General features: G+C 36.6%; 2 protein-coding genes across 2 annotated transcripts in view; one reads left to right on the forward strand and one right to left on the reverse strand.

The window, feature by feature from the left end:
* Positions 1-58: 58 nt before the first annotated feature.
* Positions 59-11,818, reverse strand: LOC121738145 (tubulin-specific chaperone E). The gene is made up of 7 exons (XM_042130029.1): positions 11,370-11,818; positions 10,816-10,922; positions 9,867-10,046; positions 8,837-9,245; positions 2,510-2,641; positions 1,701-1,857; positions 59-966 (listed from the first exon to the last, which is right to left on the reverse strand). Exons 1-7 carry the CDS (start codon positions 11,715-11,717, stop codon positions 653-655), a joined length of 1,647 nt encoding a protein of 548 aa, XP_041985963.1. The 5' UTR covers positions 11,718-11,818; the 3' UTR covers positions 59-652.
* A 1,609-nt stretch (positions 11,819-13,427) lies between these two features.
* Positions 13,428-25,175, forward strand: part of LOC121738143 (protein enabled) — a 68,152-nt gene continuing 56,404 nt past the window's right edge. Inside the window, exon 1 of the mRNA XM_042130027.1 lies at positions 13,428-13,855. Coding sequence (XP_041985961.1) covers positions 13,851-13,855 — 5 coding nt within the window. The 5' untranslated portion in view covers positions 13,428-13,850. The remainder of the gene's footprint in view (positions 13,856-25,175) is intronic.

Genomic DNA, 25,175 nt, shown 5'->3' on the forward strand with positions numbered 1-25,175 from the left:
GCTCGATGCGAGCCTTCGAGCTGTGAGTTTTGCGGTCCACACGGTGGTTTTTGCTCGATTTCGAGTAAAACTATCGAGCAAAACCGTATGTGAGTACTTAGCATAAGAGAGACAAAATAATCATGAGGTTTTGATACCATTATCGTTTTAATATTCTCTTAAGACATTTATTGCCATGGTCTTTTAAGGAAGGAGGTTGGCGAATCACAATACAATGACAGCCTCATTTTGCTGCCCATAATACTGAACGAAAAAAAAGAATTTATTTATAAATATAATCCAACAACCTCTTTGACAATAATTGACAGTTTCGACAAGACAACACAAATAAAATAATATGGCAACATTTCATAACTTTTGATTACTAGCTTCTATATATTATGTAAAGTTTTTTTAAAATTGAAACTTGAATGCCCTTGACAGAATATAATAGAGCAAAATTAGCCTACCTCCTTTTGAACGGCTACCAAAAAGTAAGCATCTGAATCACCACAGTTATAAGTGTTAATATAATCATTAATCATAGTATGTCTTTGTGAATTATGTCTCTCTTTATGAACTTTGTCTCTCTTTATGAATTAGTATCTCGTTATGAATTTTGTCTCTCTTTCTAAATGTTGTCTCTGTCGCTCAATGCACTCTCTTAAAACATTTATCTGAACCTCACGAGTATGGTGTCACCAGATTTGATTGAGAAAAACGCGAGATCCTTCATAACATTATCCAATGTTATTTCTGCTCCGTCCATCTGTTCATCAATGAGATGCAGTGACAGCTCCCCAGTGTTGCCCTTTGCGAATAATCTCTGCACCAGTGTTACCAGCTTCTGAACTGCCATGGTCGCGGGGAATTTCTTCTTGATGCTTTTGCCCTTTTCGTCTGTGAGTGTGACTTCTAGGAGTTGTGAGGTAAGTGTTGTGGATTTCGGCTGTTTCACGAGTAGGCTGTCATCTGGTATACCATATTCTGTAAAAAAAAAATCAATCTTTTAGGACATGCACAGATACGCGACTCGACGGTAATATTTTCGTGATAATATTATGTTTTAATATGGACGTCGTCTATTGAGCCATTGCTATATTTTGTATCTTTTACTTGCAAACGAAAAACTTGCCATCACACACACCGTCCTTATATTTTTTTCATCAGTTGAGGAATATCATACGCCTCGGTAGCATTAAATAAAAATAATCGGCCAAGTGCGTCGGACTCGCGCACGAAGGGCGCATTATAGAGTAAAAATAGGCCAAATTTTGTGTTTTTTGTATGGGAGCCCCTCTTAATTTTTATTAAATATAAATATTATTATTAAATACTAAAGTACACATAAAACAATGGATTGTGTGAAAAATTCAAGTACCTACCTATTGCTATTATTGGTATTGAGCATAAAAGGCTAAAAAAATCACGTTTGTTGTATGGGAGCCTCCCTTAAATATTAATTTTATTTTGCTTTTAGTATTTGTTGTTATAGCGGCAACATATATACACAATCTGTGAAAATTTCAACTCTCTAGCTATTACCGTTCTTGAGTTACAGCCTGGAGATATACATACAGTCTACAGACAGTCAGACAGACCGACAGACGGACAGACAACGAAGTCTTAGTTATAGGGTCCCGTTTTTACCCTTTGGGTACGGAACCCTAAAAACTGTAGCCCTGACATGTGTCACAAAAATTTCAAATAAAAAAACTAACTGTCAACGAGCTCCCCGAATCTGGAATGTTCTATGTCGAACGCCGCCATCTTGGCCGGATCGTTTCGCGCCAACTTCCACTCCGCCCCATAGCGCTTCATGTAATCGTACTCTGCACCTCGCCGCAGTTCCCTCGTTATTATTGATCCATTCAATTCCTGAAAAAGAAAAGGATTTATCATGTAAGAGTAGTAATGACTCGGTGGCCAGTTTCATTGAAACCAAGAGTCATTTTGGGCTGGATTTATATATGAGACTAGCTGTTGCCAGCGACTTCGTCCGCGTGGACTTCAGTTTATAGCGCGCAGTGTCAACAAAATTGGTGTCAAAAGCTTTTTAAAACCTATAACCTATAACCTATATATATATATATTATGTGCACACTGCACGGCTGTTTTGGGTATTTTGATTTAAGGGCTGGTACCCCTTATATATATATATATATATATATATATATATATATATATATATATATATATATATTTTTTTTTTTTTTTTTAATTTAATTCAACATGGTACCTACCACCTCTTATAGAAATATGTACGTGAAAGCGAGACAGACAGACAGAGATACTTTCGCATTTATAATATTAGTATAGATTACAAACAATTATGAATGTGAAAGCGTGTCTATCTGCTGCTTCTTCACGATCAAACCGCTGAACCGATTTTGCTGAAACTTAGTTTGGATACTTTGAGTCCCATGAAAGGACATAGCATACTTTTTATCCCGGAAAAACGTACGGTTCCCGAGCGAAAAACGAATTTTGGCGCAACGGAGTCGCCGGCGGCATCCGGTGTATTGCTTACCTGTAGTGTGCCAATCTTAGCTATAATCAGTTGTGAGCCAGTGTCATAGTCTTCCGTAGCCTGTATCGGATTCTTCAGGAAGTAGAGTTTCTTGAGCGACTTCAGTTTGTTCAGTTCAGATAGAGATCTCCACTGTAAGAAAAGAGAAAAAAAAATGAGAAAAACTTATAATTTAAATTAGACAATTACAAATTATTATAAATGGGAAATTGTACGAAAGTGTAAGTTTATATGTGAGAGAGCCATGCTTCGGTTGATTATTAACGTTGTGCATTATTTTTTTTAACCCATTTTTTATGAAAAACGATTTTTAAAAAATCGATTTTTTAATTAATCGAAACCCTTGCAATCGATTAAATTTTTAACCCATTTTTATGAAAATCGATTTTTTTAATTAATCGAAACCCTTACAATCGATTAAATTTTTACCCATTTTTTATGAAAATCGATTTTTAAAAAATCTTTTTTAATTAATCGAAACCCTTGCAATCGATTAAAAAATATCGACAATCGAAAAAAAAACAATCGATTGTTCGATTAATCGATTTCGATGTTACAACACTACTCTCCAACCGTCTTACGGTTATCAATCAGCACGAGAATCTGACGCGAGTTTCACCGTTTTTACCGATCCCACAAAAGAGCTCAACGCCGCTATAGAAGTTTTCACTTTTTTGAGTGTCTGTCTGACTGTTGCCTCTTAAACCGCTGAGCCAAGTTGGATTAAAGTTTGCATGTAGGTACCTTAGCTACGCAGTGCCTTGTTTATCGCGTGGAAACTGTATATATATTTTTCGGGATAAAAACTATCCTATGTCCTTCTCAAAGTATCATGCCTAATTTTATCAAAATCAGTAGTTTGAGACTGGTAAGAAACACACAGTCAGACAGGCAGAATGGTAGAGAGACACACGTTCATAATTATAATATTAGTGTTCACACTAATTCATTATTAGCTGGGTCCACACCAAACGATCCATCTTGGAGCGGCGATCCCGCGATCCGCGATCTAGGATCGAGTAGCGTGGATCGTGGAGAGCGTTAGACCGATCCAAGAACTTGGAAACTGCGATCCTAATATGCGCTCTAAGCCATCCGAAGGCGATCCGTTATTCAAGTCAGTCAGCATCTTGCACGATATGGAGACCGGCTTGGAGTCTTGTTGAACATAATTTTGCAAGAATGAATGTTAATCAATTTGAGATATCGTGTTCATAAAATTAACATCTTTTGGGTCCCATAAACATATTTTAAACTCCTTATAAAGCGATATCAGACGACGACTTTGCGAAATATCCATGGTGTGATGGATCGCTCGAATCACATAACCATCCACACCGCGCGCGCCACGTAACTGAGGCACCTTTGAAGCGGGCAAGAAAACCTACAACGAACGGATCGCGAGCGCCAGGGAGCGTGCGCTCCAAAACTTGCGCATGGATCGCGCGCAGCAGGGCAATCGCGTTATTTTTAAACGTTTCAATTCAGGTTCACATTTGCTTTGGTTGTGGTTCAGTTACGGAGCGGTTCCGCTGCGTCTGAACAAATTTCAGTATCGTGCTAACGTTCCAACCGTAACTCAAACTTAGATGGAACTCGAACGAAGCACAACGTTTGACCTTTAGACAGACATTGCAGCGGACCAATCAGCGCCCTTCTGATTTAATTTTGATTGGCTTAAATATGAATAAATTTTTTCCGATGCGTTAATTGGTCAATTGACAAATAGTTATTTACATATGGATGAACATGACACGAGTGAAGTTGTTTTGGTGCCTAGTTATGAATTAATATGAATGTTACTTGGAGTTTTTAATTTACGTAGGTGAATTCATAATATTGTTTTACTATATTTTACAAACGCCATACTTAAGTGTTCAATAGTGACTTGTGAGTTGTGACTTGCGACAAAAGTTTTTTGTTGCGCGGAAAACATTTACGTAAAGAAGTAAGTAATGTCAAAATTCAATTCACTTTCTAAAAAACTCAAATAGTCCGTAGTGTTATTTTACAGCTTTGAAGTAAAATATAAGCTTATATTATAATTTGATTATAGCTTATGTTATATTTTTCCATTGATTTTCGTCAATTTAACACACCAAAATAAGAAACGTTTCAGACAGGGATTGAAAGCGGTACAGTAATACCGGTATTATACCGGTATTACATTACGATACCGCTTTGATTTAAAGGTTGAGCCAAAACGGTAGCGATTTACCGTACCGGTACCGCTAAATAATGAAATTATACCTTAATTTTTTTATGGTATCGTTATACCTTTATTATATTGGTACCCCAACCAAAATCATTTCGGTACCGAAAAAATACAGAGTACCTACGCAACGGGCGGCGCGGGCGCGGCGGCGGCGCGGTTGCCAGCTCGAAACTTATCATGTAAAGACTTGAACAATCCGGGGTAGTTGCAACTTACATGCGTAAATCTATTACAAAATTTTTCCAACCATACCCGTCTACCACCAAATGAAAATATATTATCATTTTGGCATAAGAAAGCTTTGTTGGAGCCTCAGCCCTCAACTATATCTTTTATCGAAGGTGGTGTTAGGAGTGCCAGCCACGCAGGTGAGCGTGGAGCGCCTTTTTTCTTCTTTAAAATATGTGATGAATAATTTACGTTACAATTTAAACGAAAATATCGTCGAGGATATCTTAGTAATAAGAAATAATAAATGAACACTAGAAAATATTTTACCGATTTTGTGATCTTCTTCGCAACAAGATTAATTCATAAAAAATAAATAAATAAATACATAAATTATTTAACAAAAAAAAAATATACTTATGGTACTGCATATAAATTTACGTTTTAGAAGATTGTGTAATTTTTAAGAGGAGATTTTATGATTGTTTTACTTATATTTCATATATATGTAACCGTAAAATTGTTAAAACCGTTAGATTGTAATAAAACTAGTAAAATTGTAAAATGTTGATAGACTTTGGACGCGAATATTCTGCCTAATTTAACACATTTTTTTCGTTACATTATAAATATACAGTTATAAATATTTCGACATATTTTTTACAATCTCGTTAGTTATTTTACATATGACATATATATATATATATATATATATATATATATATATATATATATATATATATATATATATATATATATATATATATATATATATATATATATATATATATATATCTTCTTAATATATATATTTCTTGAGTGCGTGTGTATGTGACTGAACTCCTCCTAAACGACTGGACCAATTTTGATGAAATTTTTTGTGTGTGTTCGTGGAGATTCGAGAATGGTTTAGATTTACAGTTTGGTCTACTGGAAAATGTTTTTTCAATTAATTTCTTATTTATAAGGAGTTGTTGATTTTGGAATGTTTTACATTAGATCCGGCGGACAGCGCTATCATCGCATTCAATATTATTCTATTTCAATTTTAGTTTGTCCTGACAGATGGTGCTACGATTAATTTGAAAAAAAATTTGTTATTCAATTCATGTGCTGATTAAAATATTAAATAAATAACACATAGGCTACAATTTTAACCGACTTTCAAAATGGGGGAGGTGTTATGTTCGTTTTCTTATATTCTACGATTATATATAGGGTATCATCCCAATTTGGTATTATATTCAGAAAAGTGGTGATCTGATGAAGGATCCATAAGTAATCGGGGGAACTCCTCAAAACTTATAGGGAAACATATGGTGACTTCGGTTTCGTGAGAAGTATTCTAAGCATATGCTACCAACAAGTAAGATTTTGCACCGAGATATACCTGGTATACCGTGGTTCGGAAGGTGCTGAGAGAATTCCTGATTCTTTATAGATACAAGTTTGGGAGTTTCGGCGTTGTTTTAAGAACAGAAAGCATATGCTACTATGCAAATTACATTCTTCATCATCATCATCATCATCACTACCATATTATACCATTTCATAGTCTTTTAGATCGAGACTCGAGTTTGTCAAGCGATAATTAAAAAAAATCTATATCTACCTAATATTATAAACCTGAAGAGTATGTTTGCTTGAACGCGTCAATCTCAGAAACTACAGGTCCGATTTAAAAACTTATCTCAGTGTTAGATAGATCATTTATCGAGTAAGACTCATCATTTATCGAGAAGGTTATATTATATTATTACTCTAAGACTAATACGACAGAAGAAACTCAGGAAAATGTGGGAAAAACGGGGGAAATATTTTTTATGGGAAAATGTACCTACGGATTCTGTAAAATTTCTAATTTACGCAGGCGAAGCCGCGTGGGACATCTAGTATATATATATATATATATATATATATATATATATATATATATATATATATATATATATATATATATACACGTATACGGTTCATGACGTGTCAAGAATTGTGTACTTTATCCCATTTTTTTTTCCACTTCGTAATCGAACTCCGACTAGGTGACGGGAAATTAAAAAGTAGGCCTCGCCTTAATCGTATAAAAATCACAATTTAAAGAAAATACTTGGTGTTTTGATTTTTGTATTATTGTGATCGATTAAAATAAAACATTGTTACAGAATTTGTTTATTATTATTTAATAATCAGTCAGCATTTTAATTAATAGTAGTTATTTTAGTATTAGTTTAACAAAATTATGTAGTATGTAGGCACTATTTCTTAACCATCTACTTCAGAGTCAGTCAATGGAACGTTTTTGTTGTGCTTCCCTTCCAAGGAATGTAGAAATACAAAGATTCTTGAATACACACGAGTTCTCATACAAAGTTCTATATTTTTCATTTCTTCTTTTATAAGTAAGCTAAAAATGTCATTTCTTTGGTCCTTTTCTTCTTGTTTGATTGCTACGCAGTGGTAACATTCAGGTTCATGTTTTTTGGTGTTGTATTCCAAATGTTTAGCTATTTTAGGATGGAGAACGGAGGGGGACAGTGGTCGCTCCGAATCCCCTAAAATGTCTGGCGAGTGATGACGTTTTATTGCTGATTCTGAAAAAAAAAAATTCGGGTAAAAATTAAAACTCACGCTCAAGTTGGCTGGTATCAAATTTAAAGTAAGTTTATATATGTCACCGTAAAATTGTAAAAACCTTTAGATTATTATACAACTAGTGAAATTGTAAAATGTTGATAGACTTCGGACGCGAATAAGCTGCCTATAATTTATTATTTTAACACATTATTTTACGTTAGATTATAAATATGTATATTGTGTATAACATGAGTCTTTCGACATATTTTTACAATCTCGTTAGTTATTTTACAATTTAACGGTTTTTACAATTGTATGGTGACATATACACTTAAGTTCGTATGTTCGTATAAATAAACGAACAAAGATTAACTGTAGATCATCATTTCTCAACTTTTTTTATGTCGCAACGAAAAAGCCAAAAAGTTAAGTAAAAAGTCTTGTGATCCCGTCACGATTTTTTCGACGTTCGATACAAAAGGTTCGTTCAAAAACCGAATCTTTTGTACCTATATGTAGTTTGTAATTTGTATTAATTTTTCTTTCAACAGTCTGCGACCCTCTTTAAAAACAATCTCGGACCCCCCCCCCTACCTAGTGATGACACTAATGTAATCATTAGTAATAAAAAAGTATTTACTTACTTTTATCCATCTTGGTCTACTCGTTCTTTTAACAAAGTACACACGCAAATTATTGACAGCCTACGCGGCGCGGCAGGCAGGATAGAAGTCAGTCTATAGGTTTTTAAAAACATCGGTTGTTTGTTGACAACGCCGCGCCGCACCGCGCAATCCGGCTCGCTTGCGAATTGCGATGTTGCCGTTCCGCACTATACCTTTATTTTACAGGTTTAGGTATCGAAAAAAAATATTGGTACCGTAATTTTGCAATACCGAAAAATAGCGGTACCGTTATTTAAGGCTATCGTAATTTAAAGGTATGACGTCATACCGTTAACCTTTTTTACCGATATTTTTCGGTTATTCAATCCCTGGTTTCAGAAACGTGTGAGTAGAAGTAGCATTGTATCAACTTTTTGTTTTGCCAGCGTTTGCGCTTGGGCTGAGGTTCAGTAACGTCTCAACTAGCTGTCAAAACGTTAGCGCGATACCGAATCGTACCAAAAGTCTATCAACGTCCGAGTTTCATTTGCGCTTCAGTTGAAAAAATTTATCGCGATTGCCCAGCTGCACGTCTACACCAAACGCTCCGTGCAACGCGCTTCATGCCACGCGCGATCGGAGCGCGTTGGATCGTCTAGTGTGGACCCGGCTATTCAGCAACAGTTGCTAGCATTTTTATGAAATTTTATATGTAGATGCTTCCGAAGATGGAATTCTTCGAAACAAATATTCTAAATCACTTACATCACTAATTTTATTCCGGTTCAAAAACAGCACCTCCAAATTCTCCAATACATCCACTTTGGAGCCCGGCTGGTCGTTGAATCTTATCTCACTTATGACACAGTCGTTCAAACTCAATACTTTCAGGCTCAGCCAACCAAGATTTATCACTTCGTACCAGGACTCTATCGGGTTTCCGTCCAAGCGTAAAGTTGTAAGGTTCTGTAGAGTATTCTCCGGGGGAATGATTCTTTTGATTCTGTTGTAAGCCGCCACCAACTCGGTGATGTTTGGCCAGAGGTGTGATAAGGCCAGGATGTCTGACCACTCGTAGTCACAGACGGACAGGTTCAGTTTCTCGAGATGGTTGAAGTGGATTGACAGTTGTTTTAAAGTGTCTTCAGGCATGTCGATGGCCATACGATTCTTGCTGTAACATAAAAGTATTTTAGTCAATACAAAGTTAGCTAGTTAGCAACCAATTAGGTAGGGCCACTACCTGTCAATAATTCAATTTCTCTTATAGTGCTATCAGAGAGTTAAAAAGTTTTGAAAATGATTACGTCATCATATATAATTAAGGCACAAGGGGCATTATTGTATGGAACCCATACTCAAGCTGTAGCACATCCAAACAATATATCAAATGAAAAGGCTTAAAAAGGAGCATTTTATTGTATTTCGAAGAACCATGGGGCGCTCCTAAATTTGTGAGCAACCCACAGACATAGATCGTGATAGATACCGCATGTGTATGTACTACGCGTGCCATATCGCTCCCAAACGACGAACAATGCTCGTCTTTCGAAAGTCTGTTCTTTAGTCTGCTATCGGAATCGGACGTCAATCGGAATTTTAAAAATGCCTCAAAGTGCCGTATTGAGCTGTAGAAATACAAATAGAAACATTGGCCAGTGGCCTAGATAACGGGCACTTTTCTTATCGTCGTATGACACAGTAGCTATGAAAAAGTGGCACGCTCGTTTTCAAACAAATTGAGCGACATGCGGTATCTATCTTGATCTATGTCGGTGGAGCCACCTATACTCACCTCAGATCCAGGTCTACCAAGTGCGGCAGCTGCGCAGACAGCTGAATCACCTCGCGCCAGTTGCTGAACAGGTTGCAGCTGATGTCCAAGCTCTGGATGTTCGGGCACAGCTCCGCCACATCACCAGCTCGTGACACATTGAGATCATGAACGCATACATCTTGTAGACGGTCGAATTTTCTGGAAAATTGATAAATAGTAAGATAAAGAGCCTAGAAAAGTTTAGACTTCAGGGGACGACAACCCAAAATTTTAGGTTTATAAAATCTTAAATTAATTTGTGTACTTGAAAACAAGCCCCGAATTGTTTCATTTTCTAAAATTAGATACTACATTATATTTCTAAGAATTCGATCTGAGCAAAAACATGATATCATAAAATTTTCTCGATAGAAAAAAAATCACAATGAATCTAATTTTCACGAATTTTTCATTTATTGCCATAACTATGCATTGAACTAAGTTAATATTTTAAAACATTGTATAAAATTCTATCATTGGGAAACCGACCTACTGGATTTTTAAAATGTTGTATATTTATTGAGTTATTGAGAAAAAACTAATTTGGTGATGAATCCGCGTCATCCTTTTTCACTATGAAAGAGTGCGTGAGTGTGAAGAGAGAAAGACAAATGTTTGATTTTTAGGGTTAGTCGCCCTCTTAAGCGTACATTATGACAAGCTAGTTACCTAAATAATAAAAAATTAAACAAGAATAATTTTCCATTATTTAAGTAACTGGGCAGTATTCAAGTAAAAGCATGTATTGAGAATGTTAAGCATTTCTGTATCATCCCACAAAAAAAAATACATATTGAGTTATGAATGCAGATTGCAGTCATGTTCATTACATCATTTAGAACAAGACTGCATTAGTTACTACAAAAAAAAATGGGTAAATACTAAATACACAAATGCATTACAGCAACCATTTTATACTATAACTTACTGTTTCTGATGGATCTTCTCAAATCCCACCATCTCAATGAATGGAGCACCCATCTCCCTCTTCCATTCATTGATGACGGTTCTGCGGTGAGCAGCCACAGACTCATCCTGAAATAGAATATCCAAAATAATATCCTTACTATAATGTCAAAATCTATATACTAAAAAGTCAGTCCTGCACCTGATCTCTCGCCAATTGTGTCCGTCTTCTGTCCTACTGGGTTATGATATAAACGGAATAGAGTGCTGTGTACTGTGCACATACTTAAGCACTATAAAATTACTCCTCCGTAACTGGCCTGGTTTCAATAAAAGGCCACTGTCACCGAAACTGAAACTGGTGTGGGAGTTATTATTATCTAGTGGATTTTGCTATAGTTAGCTAAAGAAATCTTGATTTGCGCTGTACAATATCAAAGTAGACATTCTTTATCCATAATAAACATTGTTTGTTAATAAATACTTGATCAGATGTGTAGGAGGGTATGACTCAATGTCTTTGTCGTTTCTAGAAAAAAAAACAGAAAAAAATAATTTTGAATTTGGAATTCTCACCTCGCGATCGCCGTAGTATCTTCTAATAGCCTCTGCGCAGGTTTTAAACGGACTTATCTTGTTGGGACGAATGAAAGAACCAGCCCCAGGTTTCGTAGTCTTGAAATACTGGATGTCTTCGACGCAGCCATCGTGTTTTCCGCGCTCAGCGTTGTCCCATTCCACGCCGTACCACACACCTTTGTAGCCTTGCACTTCTCCAATATACTTCACGGTGCCGAAGTCTTCGTTGCATTTTATCCTGCTACCGACGAATACCTGTGTGTCCAAGTCATCGCCCCCGTTGTGAGTATCCATGGCGCCGTTGCAAAATTTTGGTATCACATTAACAGGCATTGCGCCCACCATTCTTTTTGCGTTTTCGTAACAGCAATTGTTTATAAAAATGAAAACAGACTGAAATGTTTTTTGGGAATTCGTCCTGTCAATGAAAATAATGGAGTCTCTAATCTCTATGGAAATTGGAGTAAAATGTTGCCATTCTATTTGAAAAAAATTACCCACAATAATAACGTCATTTTATGAAAGTGACAAAAGGCGAGAATAAAAATTTAAAATATCTATTATCTAATAATCGCTGTTTTTCTTGTTTGAATTTCTTTTAAAGTGCATGTAGGTTTTATACAAAGAAAATAAAAGCAGTATACTTATAGCAGTGTACACATTATTAACTATTCGCATTTTTTCATTTTAAAAGATCGGGGTGGCTTTCAACCACGGAGCTAATGCTAATGCTTTCAACCATGAACCACGGAATATATAACACTAATATTCTGTGCTTTCAATTCAACACTGACAGGTTAGATTTCCATCCGACTTCTATTAAATCCAAAAACATTTTTGCGCCATTTGACATAATATTATTATTTTTATGCCCCTACATGAAGGTCCCAGACCAGACAGTCTTTTGTCTCATGCAGGCTGCATGAGACATTGCGAATGGTATTTCTAGAAATTATATTTTGTTTATTGTGTTTATACGAAGTTCCTTATCGCGCGATGCGAAAGGGGGCTAGACAGAACAAGTTGTTACCTGCATAGTAGGGGCAGAGGGCGTTGATAGTATTCATCATTTCATTCAGTCATTCAGATATAGCAGTGACATCTACCGGACGTTTAAATACATGACATTATATTACAATTCCACAAAAGTGTCGTAGTAGTAGTATTTCTTGGCGTCAACTAGATGGTGTGTTTTTTATAATTAATTCCTCTATGTTTATACTGACATATTAGTGATTTTAGTAGGTTTTTTATTTTTTACTAGCTGTCCCAGTGAACATCATGTCACTTTAAAACCTTCCCTGGACTCCGAATATTTTAAGACTATAATTAGCCCAATATGTTCAGCCGTTTTCGAGTTTAAGCGTTACTAACACGATTGAAAATCCATTTTTATATATAACTAGACTAGACTAGATGTCCCAGTGAACTTATGTGTCACTTATATAAACCTTCCCTGGACTTCCACGATAATTTAATAAGACTAAAATTAGCCAAATCGGTCCAACCGTTATCGAGTTATAGCGTTACTAACACAATTGAAAATTCATTTTATAAACCCATATATAGATAGATTTTGACTAGATGACGTCCGCCAAAATTCGTTAAGCACGCGCGCCAAACCGTACATTATTCCGGGATGAAATGTATTCTATGTCCTTCTCGGGACGGGACTCAAGGTATCTCCATACCAAATTACAGCAAAATCAGTTTGGGCGTGAAGAGGTAACAGACTGACAGAGGTAACAAGGCACACTTGAGCATTTATAACATTAGTAATATATTAGTAAAGTATGGATTTATTTTAGAGAGAAACGTTAACATGTTAAGAAGTTTCCCCTTTCAAACGGGAAAATGTTTGAAAATAATTTGGCAACATTTTGTCTGAAGCTGCCAGAGCTACAGTTTCATTTATTACCCAATAGATGGCAATGCATACCTCAAAATGCAAAGAAGCGAGCAATATCTTGAAAGGTGATTGGTCTCTGTTGAGGATACGGTATAATTCGACCAAGTTTGGTTGTCATCTAAATAAGGGCGAAAATATAAATTTATTTCCGGATAAAGACCGATTTGCACACGTTGTGTCGAGAAAAGCTTTGGACTCGTTTTATTTGTGCGAGCGTAATATCGTGTGTTAAACTTTTGTGCTGTTGGTGTGGTTTAAAATATTTCGCGTGCAATATAATTTCAGCGTATTACGAGGGTGTGTGACCCGGTGAATCGGTAATAAGTTATTCCATTTAATTCGCTGGCAGCAGCGACCCGTCGCGCAGTCCTCGCGTCCATAGTGGCTGGAAATAAGCAAAGGACCCGTAAAAGTTCCGTATTATTTTGGCGATGGCTCCTTTTGGGACGGTATATTACTGTTGAGAGAGAAATGTCGGTCTGTGCTTGTGAAATGCAGGTGTTGTGTGAACAATTGCGTGTCGTGCAATAGTGCATAAGGATTGATTGCGATAAAAATCGAGCTTCAAAATGAGGTACGTATGGTCGATAAAATGCACCTTTTGTAGAATAAACTGCTTCACTCCCGTCGGTTCTATTTATAAACGGGAATATTTTCAACATGCCCAGCATCTGTTTGCGATGAGCAATGTAAACAATTGCTGAACATCGATTTTATTTGCATAAATGTATACATTTATGAATGGCGAAGGGGATGAAAAGTACTAATTAACACGAGAAACAATCCAATTCATTAAAAAAAGGCTGCAACTCGGAGAAAAATGATTGGCCGAGGTCCCTTATCGATTTTTTGGATGTCTATCTTTGGTCCTACCCCACACGACGTTTACCACTTTAAAAAGTTATTTTTATTATTTATCTGTTCTTAGAACTCCTATTTTCGAAAATCGAACATATTCGATGCGTAATATTTCGAAGAATGTCCTTCAAATTCTCCCAAAGGTGTTATGAGTAATACTCGCGCGCCCCTATTTTAATGGAATCGCTTTAATATGTAACTTCATATTAGATTAATGACTGGCCATAACCCACATAACTTGTTTATTAATTTCCTGGAATTAATAATTTTGTTATTCTCTGCAAACAAGGATAGCAATAAAGTAGGAAATCTGTCCTGTCACTCAATTGAAAACAAAACAATAGGTACGGTACTTGTACTATAGCTTTATAGTCAGGGAGCACTTGAACACATTTTTTATTACTATGTTTTGTTTATTACAGATTCCTAAAACAGAACCCTAACCAGCTGATTTTTTGTATTTTGATAGGTTAATAATAATTATACAATTTAAGAGTAACATTCTCGTACAAATAGAACAATACATATTTTAGGACCATCAAATTAAAGTATAAAATCCTTTCTATTTCTGTTAGATATATCACTTTCAAGATTTTTCGCAGATAAAAATGTTGTTTGTCTTATCAAAATGAAGTTACTCACAAAAAATTTGCATGATAGTAATCAAAAAAGTTCTAGAGCTCCCATACTATTAATAATTTATCTATCTTTTAAAATGCTAAGGCTATATTTGGAACACTATTCTATGTAGTATTTGCAGTGTTGTTTCACAACTTAGATGTGGGACATTCTTTTATTGTCAAGTCTTTTTAACTCAATGCTTTACCAGACTTTCGTATATGCTGTGGATGATTTATAAAGTATTTTCAGAGTGAAGTAACCACTCTTCAAATACTGTAGTGCCTGGGATAAGATTTAATAAACAGATGAACAGGTCAATACGTCTGGGACTGACTTTTCTAGGTCTGTGTACTTTTCCTCACAATGTTTTCCTTTACCATATTATGAGCGTCCATATTATGTACTTAAGAACTGAAAATGTCTCATTGGTACATGCCTATGCCTTGTATGATGAGCATACTGGTGGTCCATTGTTATGTTACTTAGCCCTTTGGAGAGAAGAGTAAAGGAAAAGACTTTGCTTATACTTTTTGATGAGCATGCTTGTAATATTATATTGCCAGTCATTACTAAGTCATGAGTGCATGACATGAGGCAACAAATAAAGGAAGTGACTTATATTGTGCCCTCACTTGGGCACAAGTACAAGCAAGCACGTCTTGATCATAGTAAACACATTACCTAATGATACTTCTCAAGCTAAAATCCATCAAGCCATTCAGGCTGCATCGAGTAAAAACAGTTATACATACATACTCTACTTCTGATCCAGTTGGATAGTAGAACTTACCCCTACATAGTTGGTGGACAGTAAAATGTGTTTTGTACCCAGATATATAGGGTGAACATGACTAGTCATTGGACAGTACTAGTCATTGGGCAGAGCACAAAAATACTATATTTAGTAAGGTTGCTTTAAATACTACTTGTTTTTCTTAAAAATCAGGTGTTCTTTTACTTTAAAAACAGGCAGTTTTTAAAACAACAATAATAAATATTGTGCTTTTATGCTCTGTCCAATGACTAGTACTGTCCAATGTACTAGTCATTTACCCTATGTTTTGTATGTGTAGGAGTTGTGTGACCTAGATAATAAATTTATGAATATCCTGTGGAACATGAACTCTTAATTTAGTAAACAATTCGTACCTTCTGTTAATATGTAATTTTGTTTTGTAACCGTACACGTCTTGTTACTTCACCAGACCTTCGCTACATAGAGCAAAGTCCTTTAAGCCACTCTGACATTGGCAACTCACCGAGGCGGCCATTTTTTAAAAGAAGAAGAAGAACATAAAAGGAAATATTTTGAGAGTATGTAATTGTTATTCCCTTGTATTGAAGGCACAAATTATTAATTACTAGATGACGTCCGCAACTCCTTTACACCACAATAAAGTTTATTGCACGTTAACATTTTTATCATAACATTTTTCTGGGATAAAAGTATCCTATCTCCTTTCCCGGGATTCAAAGTATCCGCATAACAAATTTCAGCAAAATCGGTTCAGCGGTTTGGGTGTGAACAGGTAACAGACAGACACACACTTTCGGATGTAAAAAAAATCATTGGCCTTTGCCCAGTCTAGTCTCTAACAAACACCTTAATCAAATCAAATCAAATCAAATCATTTAATTCAGGCATCAGAGGCCCATATAACAAATACCTTAAATCTAACATACATATAATTATATAATAAATACCTTAAAACTAACATACATATTTTATATATACTTAAAAACTAACACTGTCACATTTTGCCGGCGACGTGACTCGCTTCGTTCCGGAGTCTCCCCCGGAACCTCCGATAGACTACATCCATCGGCCAGAACTCCGGCGCCTCGAAAGTCGACAGAAGATTCGTCGGTACTCTCACCACACACCTTAGAGATCAAAATATAATTTACAATTTATTATCTATATTCTATAGATTCTGAGATTAGCGCATTCAAACAAACTCTTCAGCTGTATAATATTATCTATGATTATGTAGATAAGTCTAATCTAAAGTTTGATGACTATGAATTATTGCAATTAACATGTACGAATGTTGATTGAATGAAGGTCCAACAATTAGAGACCAGCGGTTTAGCGGTGTTCTATTTTTAAACATTTACCGCCTTTTCTGTGTCATGACATTTGAACTTTTTAATTTATTATGCCTAGTTGAAGGTTAGGTATTTAAATGCAATTTTAGAAAAACTTGAAAATGTTCTATAATAATATTCTGAATGCCTCAAGAGTTTTCATAGTAAGTGACCTTATATTGTATACCTCAGCTGACTACAAATAAAATGTTTTTCAGGCAGACCAAGCATCATTAAGTATAATAATATAGCTCGGTAATATAATAAAAAACTAGCCAAGTGCAAGTTGACTCGCACGGTTTCCGTACCATTATAGAGCAAAAATAGGTATAAAATGTGTTTTTGTATGGGAGCCCCCCTTAAATATTTAATTCCTTTTGTTTTTAGTATTTGTTGTTATAGCGGCAACAGATATTGTAACATAATCTGTGACAATTTCAGAAATCTAGCCATAGCGTTTCTTGAGATACAGCCTGGAGACAGACAGGCGGACAGACATATATCGAAGCCTTAGTAATAGTTTTTATCTTTTGGGTAGGGAACCCTAAAAACATGATGATTTATGTACTTGACACATTAAACCATTTCGTTAGGCGTTGTCAGACATTAGTATATTAAAAATTATGTAAACAATTTAATTACCTAAGCCACAATTTTAGGTGTGTCTTCATGTCCATTATGTACATAGCATGGGCTAGACAAATATGTGCCGTTTCTATGTATATTCAAGGGTAAAAATTAGTACCTTACCCACCCTGGGTTGCACCAACTTACTTTAGCTATAACTGTAACTTTAACTATAACTACAATGCAAAATGTCAAATCTTTGGTTAAAGTTAAAAATGGACCCCATCAAGACGCCCTGTTAAACCATAACCATAGGGCTCGAGAAGGCTTTAAATGCACGTGGCGAAAAAAGGAACTAACGCTGTCATCATACAAAAACGACATTTTGACAGTTCTCCTTTACCAGCAGCGCGCCCGCCCACGTTCTTATAAAGCCTTGTCGGACCAGCAACGTCTTTTGTCAAATTCTGTGGTCAAAGTTAAGGTTAAAGCTAAATTAGCCTTAACTATAACCATAACTTTGACCATAACTTTAACCACGCCTCTGGTGCAACCCAACCTAAGGAGTAAGGGACTAAGAAAATTTGAATACATTACAAGATGAAGCCCTTAACTCCGTTGCGCCAAAATTCGTTCATCGCACGGGAACCGTACATTTATCCGGGATAAAAGTGTCCTATATAATATGTGAATCATCTCCAATCAAATTTCAGCAAAATGGCGTCAGTGGTTTGGGCGTGAAGAGGTAATACATAGAGTATTGACTAATATCATAACTATGCGAAAGTCAATAGACTTTCGCATAATTATAATATTAGTATGAATATTAAGGGCCTGTTTCACCACTTTCTGGTAAAGTGGCGAATTTGCTATTCACGACTTTTTTGACAGATTTTCCATACTTTAACTGTCAAGTTAAGTGGTGGTTAGCCTTTTCGACGCTAATCAGGAAGTGGTGAAACAGGCCCTAAGTATATTATTAGTAAGGGAGATATTAAAAACAATTATTGAATGGTATCATATTGATTGAGAAATCTGTAGCATGTCTTTCAGATAAAACCATGGGTTTTTAAACATCATCTTTATGAAAAAACTATGATTACAGATAGTTAAGATCTTGGCTATGTTATAAGGATTAAGGAGCTATAAGATTAATCATAAAATACTTTGTAAGTTGATTCATTGAAAAATAACTTAGGTGTCATAAGTCATAACATTCTTTAACATTGAGTAAGTACTAAGTATGGTGTGGAAAGAGCTAGATTTCTGCATTCTTCTCATCATTATCAAATTGCAACCTTAGGGTGGGTTGCACCAACTTACTTTAACTATAACTGTAACTAGCTATAACTTTAACTACCATGCAAAATGTCAAATCTTTGGTTTAAGTAAAAAATGGACGCCATATTTAACCATAACCATAGAGCTCGACAAGGCTTTAAATGCACGTGGCGAAAAAAGGAACTATTGGTGTCATAGTACAAAAAATCTATTTTTGACAGTTCTCCTTTACCAGCAGCGCCGGGCGCCCCCGCCCACGTTCATTTTTAAAGCCTTGTCGGACCAGCAACGTCTTTTGACAAATTCTGTGGTCAAAGTTGAGGTTAAGGTTAAATTTGCCTTAACTATAACCATAACTTTAACTTTCTTTAACTTTAACCATAATCAGTCAAGTACAACTGTCATGCCAATCCAATTGGATGATAGGAAGGATGGTGTATGGCCGCCATAACCATCAGTATTCCGTCAGTTAGATTGATGGATCAGATTAATGAAAAACTGATCGTGTAACGTACGTCTTATAAACCGCGGGTAACACCGCAAGGCACAGCTAGTACATTAGGAAGCTTACCCATACTACCTGACCCATTTAGGGGGGGGAGGGGGGTCTTCAAAATACTACGCTCGGTCACGAGAGGGGGGGAGGGGGTCTGGAGTTTTGTCACGTAGTCAATTTCGCCGAGAGAAACGTCATACGAATTTTTTTTTCTCGTCATTTAATACTTAACACTAGCATTTTATTATGGTTATTTATAGCCAACAGCCATTAAAAAACAAGCACTGTTGTCACTTATTGAAGTTTGGTGAAGCTGTCAAGCTTGGTGATCATAATATTTACTATATATTTTAGTGTTCGATTACAATTTGAACTACAGTCGTGACTAAAATAGTAGGTACCATCGAGGAAATTGATTCCTAAGTAGTTGACAGACCAACGTCATGTAGTCGGATCATGTCAATTCAATGTTAATTGTGATCTGTCGGTTGGGTTTAACTTTAAACGCGACCAAATTACTTAGGTCCGCCATCTGCCTAGAAAATAATTTCTCTGATTGTTCTATTGTAATTTTAGACTATCCCTAAATATTATAAAACAAAGTTTTTCCCCCATGTCCCTTTGTTCCCTTTAATCTTTTAAACTACGCAACGGATTTTGATGCGGTTTTCTTTAATAGATAGAGTGATTCAAGAGGAAGGTTTATAAGTAGGTATAATAACATTCCTTAAATAGTGGAGAAATACTGTTATTGTTGGGGTTTCTAATGTGATGTCGTAAATAATTACATTTTTTTCCGCTTACATTACAAACGCATGCTGAACCCTACGAGATTTATCAAAATAATGTACCAAGTACTGTATACATTGAAAAGGTCTACAGAAAACTCCGCAATGGTACATATATATGTCTACCTCTTATGGATATCCCATAATAACAGTTTTTTGTCATTTACTTTTAACGACAAAATATTATAATGGCTAATTTTCGAAGCGAAGCGACCTCTATCTGTCTGTCTGTCTCGCTTTCACGCCAAAACTACTGAACCGATTGTAATGAAACTTTGTACACAGATAGTCTAAAGCCTGAGAATGGACATAGGCTACTTTTTAACTGGAAAAAGGGGTTGTAAAGGAGTGTTTATACGTAAATTTGTTCAAATTAAGTTAGTTCCAAAAGTTCATAATAGATGACGCTGTGCGTCGTCCCACATCGCACAAGCGCTTACTCAAACGTGTTTCTATAAGAGGTGGTAAGGATGACGAAAGTTTTTCGCGAGTTTATTTGAAGTTATAAGAAGATTTTTGAAGTTTGAAATAATCGTACCGCGGAAGCATTTCTGTTGGCTACATGGAAACGGGAACTACCGCACGCTACAAGCTGAAGTCCACGCGGACGGAGTCGCGGGCAACAGCTAGTAGATCTATATGGCCCTTTACAGAATATGATTTTAATAAATATATTTTCGAAGATATCACAAATTTAAAAATTGCGAGACTTAGCTTTTGCGGCGGTACCGACCAATGCGGGCCACCGGCCACGGGCAGATATAGATAGAGTATAAGTAAAGAATATAAATCAAAACTGCTGAATCGATTTTAATCATTTTTTCAGTGGCTATATATTTTATTATACCCGGGCCGTGCGAAGCCGGGGCGGGTCGCTAGATATTATACAATATTATACATAAATCTAAGTGATAATACTTTAGAATGTGTATGTGTTCCTCACATAGAGTTCACTGTGAAAGTAGCAGCGCTGAAAGACCATTTTTTCGCTTCTGTATGGAGAAAAAAAAATTTGCTCATTCAACGCTGCTACTTTCACAGTAAAGTTTTTTTTTATTGGTGTCAAGTATTTATTTTTGGCAATCTATTGGGTATCAATGTATTTTTTTGGAGATCGTTATTTTTATTCCCTTATATGTATAATTATAGTTTGTGCGTTTTATGATGAAATGCGTGACACATTATAATTGACAATAGTAGGTAAGTTACCTAACAAAAATTAATCGATAATTTAAAAATATCGAATCACTTCGTAAAGGAATTGCAATCGAAATTATCGATTTCGTACCAGCTGACATTTCAGTGGTGCCGGCGATTTAAGATGGCCGCCCTTTTTAACGATTTGATTTCGATTCAACAGAGTCAATCTCTATTGACATGACAAAAAATCTTAAAAAGTAGGTCATGTAGTATGGGTATGCTCCCTTATATGTAATTTGCTAAGTATGTACTAAGTTATTACTTTTATGACTAATACACTAACGTACCTAGGTCATGTATGTGATTTCATAAAATTTTACCTTCAGACTTATATTATGTCCATTATTATGTATTGACGCAACTACGTTTAACCCACGGTTACCGACTACCGTACGTTTTGAAGGGACATTAAAGTCCTTTACAGGGACTCAAGGTATTTTTATGACCATCAAAATCGGTTCTGAGGTTCAATTCAGCTCAAGAGACAGACTGACATACATTTGTAATGTTGGTTAGAATGTTTTGAACTTTTGACACAGATTTTGTAAGTCCTAATGTACATAATGATAATTATTTTTGGACATTATTATGCGAATATCAAATGGTTGATCAACCTTGGGTTTTTTAAATGTCAAGACTTGGGTTTTTTAGCTACCATTTAGGTTAGACGAGTAAAATACCATTTCGGAATAGAAACATAAAATACTTTTCTTTAATACAAGGAACGTTTATCCCGAGACAACGGTACGTTTTTTACGGTTAAAACTATCCGATGTCCTTTCATGGGACTTGATATACCTCAATATTTAATCCAGATCCGATCAGACACGTTTTTAGACAGACATACACACTTTCGAATTTATAATATTAGTAAGGAATAAGAATAGACTACTAGAATTTATTCGCAACTTTGTCAAGTGTTATTTTTTTATCGCATAACTGTAGGCACACTGTACACGTTTCCGCAATAAAGACTATCCTGTATCCTTTCGCGGTACTCAGAGTATGTATAATTCCACATCCAAATCGGTTCAGCAATGGCCGATGTGCGAAAAAGTTAGGGGGCGTCCACAAGGTGTTTTTGAATTTTTTGACCCCCCCTTCCCCCCTGGTGAGATTTCGTGAGATTTTATTCCCCCCACAAATCTCACGTGAGATTTTTCATAATGTGGGTATCTTACGTAAACGTTTGATTTGTCAGTCAGTAGATTTTCTTTCGAACGAATTTGTGAATGATCCTAATCCTTACGCTTACGATTAAATCTTAAGCATACGTACAATCTGGATGAAATGGACCAAAATAGTATTATTTTGTTGAGAAAAAAATTACGTGAGATTTGCCGAGGCCCGAGACATAGTAAAAGGAGGGGAAGTAAGTTATCTTCGGCACCGCGCGCGGCTTGTATCTGTGCGCATAGTATCAATGCGTCGCCACGTACGGCACACAACAAAATCTCGGCCAGTTTTACTAGGCTCGTACCGCCGAGATTTAATTGTGTGCCGTACGTGGCGACGCATTGATACTATGGCGCACACATACAAGCTGCGCGCGGTGCCGAAGTTAACTTACTTCCCCTCCTTATACTATGCCCGAGACCCACTCTCCCCAACGTGAGATTAGATGAGATTTGACTCGACCCCCTCCCCCCCTAAACACCTCACGTAATTTGTGGACGCCCCCTTACACATAGACACACTTTCGCATTTATAATATTAGTATGGATTAGTCAGTGTTTACAGAAGATCTGAATCATGAATTCAGTTTAATATCGGAGACTCATCTCCAAAGAAGCGATGCGATGAGCAAGTACAGTCGCGGGAAAGGAGTGCTTTATAGCAGTGTTTTTTTTATTTATGGAATAAGGGGGCAAACGAGCAAACGGGTCACCTGATGGAAAGCAACTTCCGTCGCCCATGGACACTCGCAGCATCAGAAGAGCTGCAAGTGCGTTGCCGGCCTTTTAAGACGGAACAGGGTAATAGGGGAGGGTAAGGATGGGAAGGGAAGGGAATAGGGTAGGGGATTGGGCCTCCGGTAAACTCACTCACTCGGCAAAACACAGCGCAAGCGCTGTTTCACGCCTGTTTTCTGTGGGAACGTGGTATTTCTCCGGTCGAGCCGGCCCACTCGTGCCGAAGCATGGCTCTCCCACAAAAAAGTTCGGTGTATTTATCTATTATACGTCAGATTTTTCTTTCTGTCGGCGACCCCCCCGAGGGTTTCGCGGCCCACAGATTGAAAAAACTGCTTTATAGCATTTGTAAAAATGTCTGCCTGCCCATGCGTTTCGTTTTCGTATGTTAATGTCCCATAATGTGATGTCACAATAATCCGGACGGATGGAGTCGTTATAGGCCAGGGGCCGAGTATGGTGCGAGAGACGAGAGACGAGAGACAGTAGAGAGAGAGATTTATAATTTTATTTTTTTATGTCGCACATTTAACTATGTTACATATTATAGTCGCCTACACACGCAACGTAAATCCTGAGTTGCTACTATTATAAATTGCGAAAGTGTCTCAGGGCCTAGAGACAATTATTGTCAAGCGATTATCGTAAACACCAACAAAATGTATGGGATTTGACATTAGTATTATAGAAGCGATGACTTATGTCACATCGTGAACATTTTAATGGCGTTTACGATAATCGCTTGCCACTTGTCTAGTAAGGCTGGTAGGGAAGAGGTAACAGACAGACAGACAGACACATTTTCGCATTTATCATATTAGTATCCACTATCCAGGATGTTGTTTGAAATCAAAATCGAAGATGGCTAAAAGATGTTTTCGCTTGTAACTTGTACCACACGCTAAAAGAGGGCGGGTGGCACAAAAAAAATGGCTTACTTTAATTAGCACCGGAAGTTATTGCAGTCTCTAATTGATGTCACTTGACCGCAGGACCCTAGGGGCCGTCCATAAATTACGTTTTTGAGCATTTTTTTTAACTTCAAGTAAGATAGTTTGTTAAAATTAGTTTCAACCTCTTCCTATGAATTCTAAGAAAATAAAATCGGCCAAGTGCGAGTCGGTCTCGCGCACGATAGGTTTCGGTAAATAGAGCAAATTGGGTCAAAAATTGTTTTCTGCTAAACTTGAAACGTTACAGCAGAACACGCACACGTGTGAACGCGCCCTTATTAATAGGGACCCGACTCCAGTTTTTCCCTTTGGTTACCGATCCCTAAACCCGCGCGATTAACGAATTTTGGCGCAACGGAATTGCGGGCGTCATCTTTATTGTTTTTTAACTGAAATAGTTTTATGGCACCCTACATAAGCTTCGCGACCCTCCAGGTTGAAAAACACTGATCTCTAGTATATTGCAAACGTTTAAAAACAGACTAGGTATTTTACTGGACATAACTTTAACCAAACCCATTCTTTGTCCTACGGCCTACCATTGTATTACGTCTTAGAAACCACTCACAATAGGAAATTGACGTGTCAGCAGGTGACAAATGAGCTTTAAGGTCACCTGATGACAATAGAAATGTGAGGCGATAGGTCACGTGAAGGTTTGCCGTGCGGCGTGCCTAGTTACAATTATTTTTCTTATTAATATTATATTATGCGAAAGAGTGTATGTCTGTTGTCTCTTCGCGCTCAAACCGCTGAACTGATTTACAGACAGAATGGTTTTTGTTGTGCGAAAATGTGTGGTTTCCGCGCAATAAAAGAATGTCGTTTAAACGTCTGAACCGATTTTGTTAAAATTGGATATGGAGATACTTTAAGTCCCGATAAAGGACCGTAGGATACTTTTTATCTCGGAAAAATGTTTACAGCACGACAAACTATGTGTGGGTTGCACCAACTTACTTTAACTGTAACTTTAACTATAATGCAAAATGTCAAATCTCTGGTTAAAGTCAAAAATGGACGCCATATTTAACCATAACCATAGAGCTCGACGAGGCTTTAAATGCACGTGGCGAAAAAAGGAACTAACGCTGTCATCATACAAAAATGCAATTTTTGACGGTTCTCC

Source organism: Aricia agestis, chromosome 22 (assembly GCF_905147365.1).
Source record: "Aricia agestis chromosome 22, ilAriAges1.1, whole genome shotgun sequence".
Taxonomy (NCBI): Eukaryota; Metazoa; Arthropoda; class Insecta; order Lepidoptera; family Lycaenidae; genus Aricia; species Aricia agestis.

Coding starts and splice junctions, on each gene's coding strand:
- LOC121738145 (XM_042130029.1), bottom strand. CDS start 11,717: ATGGTGGGCGCAATGCCTGTTAATGTGATACCAAAATTTTGCAACGGC. Junction 10,923..11,369: donor GATACTACGGCGATCGCGAG/GTGAGAATTCCA, acceptor ATTCTATTTCAG/GATGAGTCTGTGGCTGCTCA. Junction 1,858..2,509: donor CTAAGATTGGCACACTACAG/GTAAGCAATACA, acceptor TTTCTTTTTCAG/GAATTGAATGGATCAATAAT.